The sequence below is a fragment of the Schistocerca nitens genome, chromosome 5 (genome assembly GCF_023898315.1).
Source record: "Schistocerca nitens isolate TAMUIC-IGC-003100 chromosome 5, iqSchNite1.1, whole genome shotgun sequence".
NCBI classification, from domain to species: domain Eukaryota; kingdom Metazoa; phylum Arthropoda; class Insecta; order Orthoptera; family Acrididae; genus Schistocerca; species Schistocerca nitens.
In genome coordinates, this window is record NC_064618.1 from 616,985,254 (window position 1) to 616,994,100 (window position 8,847).

The 8,847-nt window shown below is 38.2% G+C and overlaps 1 protein-coding gene across 1 annotated transcript in view; it reads right to left on the reverse strand.

Moving 5' to 3' along the window:
* Positions 1 to 6,721: 6,721 nt before the first annotated feature.
* Positions 6,722 to 8,847, reverse strand: part of LOC126260621 (zinc finger protein 608-like) — a 310,613-nt gene continuing 308,487 nt past the window's right edge. The window contains exons 5-6 of the mRNA XM_049957959.1: positions 8,563 to 8,847; positions 6,722 to 7,618 (exon numbers count right to left, since the gene is read on the reverse strand). The exon at positions 8,563 to 8,847 is cut by the window's right edge and continues 2,846 nt beyond it. Of these exons, the coding sequence (XP_049813916.1) occupies positions 7,548 to 7,618; positions 8,563 to 8,847 (356 nt within the window). The 3' untranslated portion in view covers positions 6,722 to 7,547. The remainder of the gene's footprint in view (positions 7,619 to 8,562) is intronic.

Below are 8,847 nucleotides of genomic sequence, written 5' to 3' on the forward strand. Positions count from 1 at the left end.
TTGCATATCAAGATTCTGGCTTCGCTACTGTATTGTAATGCTTTATTTTTGTGTTTTTATGACACACAATTTTTGTTGTAAAACTCTTGTTATACCACATACTCTTCCCATTTATCTATCCTTTCCCCTTATAGCAGGTTTTTCCAAACCATTTTCTTGGATCTTCTTCCCAAGATACTTTATTTTTTTAACCTGTTCAATTTTACCAATATCTGTTTTCAGAAATTTCAGTCCGGCTACAGAACAGACAACTCTATACTAAAGATAATAAGAACAGCCAACACTGACCCAAACAAATAACACAGATTAGGAATCTATCAACTCATATGTCAAGACTACAGCTCAGTTTGTATCATGAACATAGTTAGAAATTTCAGCATTACAAACACTAAACACAGAAGGGCAGTTACGAGTAACAGCAATTATTGCACATTTGCAGAGCAGCTTATGGACATGAGCGACAGACCAACAGACATGGACACCAACCTAAAACTTCTTAAATGCAGAACTGATTTCCAAAGAAACTTGTGATACAACACACTTACTATAGAAAAGTTTACACATCTTGCACAGGCATGAAAAAGTGTAATCACCAGAAAGTAAGACCACTCAATTTACACACACAAACCCTCACTCCCCCCTCACCCCCTCCCACTAACAATTTACAAAGGTCATTTATAACCAACATATATACTGCTAATATTTCAAAAAACTATTACTTTAATCTAGAAAAGTATAGTTAAGAATAAATCAGTGCTGGCAGCAGAATGTAACGGCAGTACAATAACCTAACTTTAGCACAGTGGGGGAAAAAAGGAATAATTTTAGTTCATAATACTGAAAAATTCTGATTAATTTCAGATCTCAAACAGAGTCAAATATGAGCTGTATGATAAATGTCAGACCACCAAACGAATATCAGTATATGATACTAAGGAATATATATATTCTGTTAATAATATTTAAATGTGAATATCAAAATGTCAAAACTTTACACATTATCAGGCAAAATTTCTTTGCATGTTATTTAACAGGGAATAAGTGATATGACTGAACTGTGTGTGTGTGTGTGTTTTGGCTGATGTTGTGATAGGGGTGAATATACGTGAAGCACTATTACTTCCAGTCTTCTTTTTCTGCCAGACCGAGTCTCTTGCCTTTCTTCCAATTGAGCTGTGATGAATGTGACATTCTGTGCTAAGGGTTTCTCTTGATTATGCTGCCACTGAGTGTCATTTGACTACAGCACACGTATTTGAGTACTGTTAAGACAAAAACACCCTGCCTTTGCGATGTCCATAGCTCGTAATTACATTAAATTGGAAAGGAATATATAATGTTGTAAAACTGACACTTGTACATGGTCTCATGTCTAACATGGCAATTTTGCATTAATTTTGTACTAACTCAATTGTGCAAGTTAGATGTTTACTTTGTAAACTTAGCCTGGAATGGGCATTGTTGTGTGCTCAGTCCATCACTGCTTTTTGTATGGAAAAGTTTGGTTGCATAGTAACTTTGTTATATGCAGGTCTAACAGAAGACCAAATTCTCTCTGTGTTACAGGATTCTGATATGAGTAAAGTTTCATCAGTGTTTACTGCACTCTGAAGATCTTTCAGTCGTTAGCTGCTGGTTTCTGTATACAGCTCACTGCTATGAAAACTAACTGCAAAAAAAAATATGAATAGGCAAAAATATACAAACCTCACCCAATATCAAGTCCGGGCAAGCAAAAATGATGGGTATGATCACTGGCTCACAATGTCACCATGAATATGTTAATATAAGCAATGCAATGGTGGAAATGAAACATAGTGAATAAAATGGAACCAGCATCTCCGCTTTGCAAAGGGGAAGGAGTGTTTCAGACGTTATCCTGAAAAATGGAGCTGTCTGCATCATGTCTTCTGTGCCACAAAAGTTATAAATTTCTTATGATTGCTACATTTTTAGACCAGAAAATATTAATTTTGAACTGTGTAACATTTAAATAAGAACAAGCAATCATCCATTACTGTTCCTCATAATATCAAATAGGTTGCAGTCAGCCAGAGGACAATTAAGCTGAAATAAATGGCTCACATGATCATGCTACAGCTTTACCCATTACATTTGTAGTGAGACAACTTTTTTTTTACCATTTTTTAATCTTCTTGTATGCCAAAATGTTCCAAGAGAATTCAACTCAATTCATCATTTTCTTTTTTAAAAAAGTGTTTAGGGTGGAAAGAGAGATTATGAGATTAACCTTTTATGCAAGAACATATAAATAAAACAATGTTGTACAGTAGGGATAAACCAAATAAGATTGTATTTGTTTTTACCAGACTGGCCTCTTATTTGGGAGTATGGGGCTCCAATTCCCATCTGGCCACTCTGATTGAATTTTTCTGTGGTTTCCTAAAACGAGTTCAGTTTAATGCCAAGATGGTTATTAGGATGAAGTAGTGCACCATCCATCTACTTGCCCCTTCCTTGGGACACTAGGCCTGGACGCATGTATGGCTGCATGCATGAATTATATTTTCTGTTCTTAAACTGTAACATAACACATGCCTGGAGTGATACATAAATTTCTGCGAAGGAAGTGCTGTACAGAAGAACAATCTATATATTCCACTGAGGCACATTATCTGAATGGTTTTTATTAAGGCCAAATCTACAAACCTTTCGGTGATCTCTGGTCCATCTGATGACAAAACTGCCTCTCTACACAGTACTACCACGAAACATCAACAGAGAAAAGATAATATGTGGCTGCTGTACCAAGGCCCTAAAAAATTGACAGAAGCAATCTAAGCTCGTACAAAAGGGCCTAATCAGACAAGTGAACAAACATCTACATACCATCCAGGGCAGAAACTGCACACCAGCAGCCATCTGTAAATGTTGAGAGCAAATTATCTCCTACCGCAACCGTACGGACAGTGTAATCCAGTTTCCGTAAAAAGCGTACCTAAGTTAAAAACTGAAACACTGCCTAGCTATACACTAAATTTCCTGTAAAACTAGGCCCTAGTCGTAATTTCTGTAAGACTAATGTTTTCCATGAAAATAGTGCAAGCATTGTAGCTTAGGTAGTTTTTGTATGCCAGTTTGAGGTAGTTTCATGGATTGATAGACCTCAAGCATACTGTATCAAATTGTTCATCCCGACTTTGCCCACACTACTGTGGTACATTGTGAACAATGAAAATATTATTGAAAATACAGAAAGTAAATAACAATGTCCATTAAATGTGTTCTATATCGGAAACCATTCTGAACAGTTGTATGTCTATATGACTTTTTTTGCTTCAAATGATCATTCCTGTCATATCTTTGATGAAGATATCCTCCTGGGACAGCCTGTCAAGGCAATGTTTTGGTTAATTAATCTTTTATGCAATATTGTTTTTGTGTTATGGGTGCAATTTAGAAATGATGTGCTTAAGGATTCAGTTGATGTAATACATCTAGTAATGTATTAACATTTTATGTCTGGTATAAAGTTTCCAGCACTGAGCACAATATTGATATATTCATAACAAGTTTTGAGAATCATGTCATCTTACTGATCATGGTGACAATTATGTTTCTTATACTTGATTTAAGTGTCAGGAAGTCGTTTCTGAAAGTATTTGTATGGAGTGTAGCCATGTATGGAAGTGAAACATGGACGATAAATAGTTTGGACAAGAAGAGAATAGAAGCTTTCGAAATGTGGTGCTACAGAAGAATGCTGAAGATAAGGTGGGTAGATCACGTAACTAATGAGGAGGTATTGAATAGGATTGGGGAGAAGAGAAGTTTGTGGCACAACTTGACTAGAAGAAGGGATCGGTTGGTAGGACATGTTTTGAGGCATCAAGGGATCACAAATTTAGCATTGGAGGACAGCGTGGAGGGTAAAAATCGTAGAGGGAGACCAAGAGATCACTACACTAAGCAGATTCAGAAGGATGTAGGTTGCAGTAGGTACTGGGAGATGAAGAGGCTTGCACAGGATAGAGTGGCATGGAGAGCTGCATCAAACCACTCTCAGGACTGAAGACCACAACAACAACAACATACTTATAATAAACATCACAATCACAGAAGGGGGGGGGGGGGGGGGGATGACATGATACTTGGCACAGAGTTGAGCAGAAATATGGGCAACGTGTTTCTCATCCCACAGTGATGACACGCCCAGCAAAATCTTGTGAGGGCAAAAACTTACACTGATCAGGTGAAAAATGCTATAAACGTATCTACACAATACAAATGAGGGACACTTTTTTTTCTTTCTTTCCTGGGACAGCACGTGATGTGGTGTGAAAGGTAGGCAGTAATTGCCACAGATCCCGATAAACCACTCTGCAAATAATGTGCGAAGTTTATTATTTAAAAACATTGGGCTCCCATCTATCCTCCCCTGCTCCCAAAGAAAGGAACTAGTAGTTCAGAGACTAGGATAGTATTTGTATGTTTGTGTATATCTATTAGCAGTAATGGCCCGCAAATCAGTCAATTCTTGCTTGCTGCAACCCCCCCCCCCCCCCCCCCACCCCCCCACCACCACCGCTCCCTCTTCCAAGTGAATTTTCTTCTGTTTCCATTCTAATCAAATTCACAAAGTGCTCACAAGAGAAATTACTGCCAGGGTGGCTGTCTATGATTGGACTGTATACCTCAAAAGGAATTATAATTTAGCTAACACTGCTGTCTTCATCATCATGCAATGTGTGCATTAAAAGGAGACAGGGTAACAATGTTCTTCGCAAGCAGGTTCTGGGAATTTTAAGATTGTGTGTTTTTTCTAACGCCCAAGATCTTTGTTTTAATGCTACCAAGGGAATTTCTGGAGTATTTCTAAGATGCCAACTGAACATAATTAGATGGACTGGTCCAGAAGACCAAACAAGGCATAATTACAGTATTAGCTAAGAGAGAATGGTTAATAACTGCAAAAAGAATTACTGAGTAATTTAATACAACTGATGACCTGTACAGCCCAAGTACAGATAGCAGTGGCATTTATGAAATTCTTCTCCACTGCAAATAGGCAGTTTGCTCACTTGGAATGTAACCAGAGCACTGCAGACGTTAGTAGACAGTAAGAATTGTTCAGTTGAACCATCTTGCTTCAGTTCAGAGCCAACACAAAAAGACAAAGTTCACCCTTTATCATCTACTCACGCACCATCAAGAATGAAACACAAGTGGTAAGATACAATATGAAAGACACAGCCTTTTCGACTTTGCTGTGTTGTATGGTGTTGTAGTGTGCTAAGATAATTTTGTTTTTTAACGTGTTTTGGAATAAAATACAATGTAGTACAGTGAATTACGTTATGTACTTACTTCTTTCATGGTTGGGATGATAGCTTTATATTTAAACACCATATTGGCAACAGGTTGGTGTTAAATTATGAAGAACCAGTGTATCAGTAGAATAAAATAGTGACATTGACTAGAATCACTTAAGCAAGCACACTGCAATTACAATATGTTATGCACATACATATGCATGTGTTTGTTGTGTCACATTTGTAACATCAACTACGTGCACATCAGCAGAAAGTGCTCTTACTGCTGTCATTGGTGGTAAGGCTGGTCACTGTAGCACCATTTCCTGGTCACAGTGGTGCCACTTCCAAGTGCTGTAATATCAGTAATGTTTCTGACGCACATTCTCCAGAGCTAGGGGTCAGATATATCCCCATCAAATTATTTCTTGTTATGAAGGGGTACAAAAACTAGGCCTGGATTTTGTTTTGAATGGAATTCAAAAGCAGTTACGCGTACCTGAGATATAATGCAATTTTAAACACTGAAGAGACTGCTTTGTTACTAATATTGTCAGCTAGAGCAAATTAGGGTACTGAAATGTGTAGTGTCCACAACATGCAATATTTCCATACATAAATTTAAGTTGTTCATTATCTTCTACACTTGAACATAATTTTTTGATGACTTATTAGGTTGTATTGATGCAAAAAATTAATATTATGAATTACATTTTATTGTGATATATTTTATACAAAAATCTCTGCTTTAAAGTCTGAAGCATTAGAAGAAAGTCAGAAGTTCAGAATGTACAAAAATTAACAGAATTGAAAAAAAAAATCATCACTGAATCTGCTTCCTGATTCAACCATTAAAACTGGTTGTGTGCCATCTCTCCCAATGCCCCTAGCAAAATGAGACATGTTTAGAATTTGTAACAGTGCGACAAGAAAAAAAAAGAGGAGGAGGGAATATCTGAGATCGTAACTCTCCATAAATGAAGAGCATTCATTCTCACATGGAGGGAAATATTACTAATGTGTTGTACTTCAGATTGTTTCATAATTTTAAGTATATCAAGTCTTGGTACAATTAAACCTCATCAATTATGTTAAAATTTAAATTACATTATTAAAATACAATGCAAAAAATTCCTGTGATTTATACAAGAGGCACCATTATTCCACTTTATTTATACACCAGTTTTATTTGGTATTTGCTTACTTCAAAAACCAGATTAAATTTTGTAACAACAGAACTTAAGAGCAACATTATTAGATAAAGATGATTTTTATTCTGACCAGTACTGAATAAGAATTACACCTACTTTATCACTAGAAATTTAAAAAAATATCACAGTCTATATGGTTGGAATGTGAATATGTACAAGGTGACAGGAAAGTAATGAGTAACAACAACAATCAGGTTTTTTGTTTTCTTATTCTTCTAAGCAAATATAATATACAACTATATTTATTATAATATAATTTGATTTTCAGTTACTGTACATCTCATTCCACTAAAACTGGAACGGGTTAATATATTTCCACAATATCTGGAAAATAATATCAACCAAAAATATTAAATGTACCTTGTGTAGAGAATAATAAACATTGCCATTTTCTAATTAATTCAAAAACATTAAAAATACACACAGAGTTTAAACTTTCCACATTCAGACTACTTAAACTAAAGCATCCCAAAGGGCAGCGAGTCATCTCTTTATAATATTTACACAAATCTTGTTACACTATGGTACAATTATACAGTAAATCTCTCTCTCTCTCTCTCTCTCTCTCTCTCTCTCTAACACTAATGTGTGCGCACACACACACACACACACACACACACACACACACACACACACACACACACACACAAGGTAAGATTCAACAGAAATTTCCAGTGCACACCAGTCTTTCTCACATACACCTAGAAAACAGATGCACTTGGAATGGCTCACAATTGCCAGGCAATCTATAAATAAAACAATTCCTGACAACAGCATACACTAGTATTCACTATGTCAAACTGTCAGTGAAGACAACCAAAACACACTCATACGCACATAATACAGCTCACTCTATTCCGCTGAAAGGTGCCTCACTGTGTGAACAGCACCACACCCGTACTGTTGCGAGAAGATGAGCAGTCCCTCTGACAGCACATCCAGTACTTACAAAAAAACAAGTGTCTCTCCCTCTCTCTCTCAGTCCAACAAGAAGCCAATAGTCTCTCTCCCACATACAGAAGTGTACGCTACATTCGCAGCCTGTGTATAAGCTAGGCGCACTTCACTTTGGTGGGTACGGATTGATGACCGTTGCGGCCACGGCTGCCGCCTGCTGGCTCGCTAGCACAGCCGCTGCAACCAGAAAAGAGGTATATTAGCACCGGCTTTGGTAGTGCATTTCTATCAATTCCCCTCCCCTAAAACTGCCTGCTATTATCAGTCTCAATCCAGAAATATTTCCCTGAACCACAAGGAAAAAAATTTTACTTCCGACCGACAAACGATCCGTGCGCCGAGATACAGGCAGATTACTTAGAAAGATATATATACTGTCATCTTCAGTAGATAAATAGGCACTACATTCCTTGTATATTGTGCATCTCTTTCTTATTAGATCTGCCAACCTCGTGAACTGTCTAAAGGTATATTCAACTAGTAATACAAACATATTACACATCTAAATGCACATTTTACTCAGTTACAATGGAATTGAAAAATCCAGCGCACCATCAGTCAAGTAATACAAGTAAATGGCAGTGTTTACTGAAAGCAAAAGCGTAATTTACAGTTGCTTCGACACAAATGGAAGACTAAATTATTGGTGCCACAAATTTAACAACTTCGAAGCGACGTGAAAAATAAATCTTTTTTAAAATACTCTGGACAAATTAATTCGATAATTTATCCTTGTACAGCATTTTTATACTCATTACAGACGAGGCACTCTCCAGTCTTAGGCAGTGACTTACACACACTAAACACCAACTTCAGCTCGAATACATTGCAAATGCGAGAATAAAGAACTGGTGCCCACTGCTTCGCAATAATGCCACAAGTTATATCACAGACTTCTCTAAAATGCTACATAATTTTATCGCGAGAACAATATACACAGCATCGCAACGACTTCTTTTGGTAACAAAATACGACTGTGAGCTCTCCAGAACGAGGGTGCGTAAGTAGGTGCCACCAATATGGTGTACTACAGACGAAACGTGCCGCACTTTACGACAACGACTAGCTACTGCCGGAGGTAACCCCGGCCACCTACTGTCACGGCCTGACCATGGGCTTACCTCCGTAAGGTGTGGAGTACTGGCTAGCCAACAAAGGGTAGCCCAAGCCGACGTGCGTGTGGTGGTGCGTGTGAACGTGGCGCTGCGGAGGTGGCGACCGCGCTTCCTTCCCATCACCGCCATTGCCGGTTGCAGCGGCCACCTGCTTGCCTGGTGGTGCGGGAGGTACTGGTCCCGGCGGTGCACCGGCCGGTGGCTGCCCTGGTGCCACTGCCTGCTGTGGCCCACCGGGAGGTAACGGTCCTACCGGACCCGATGGAGATGCTGCCGAAGCTGGTGCCTTTG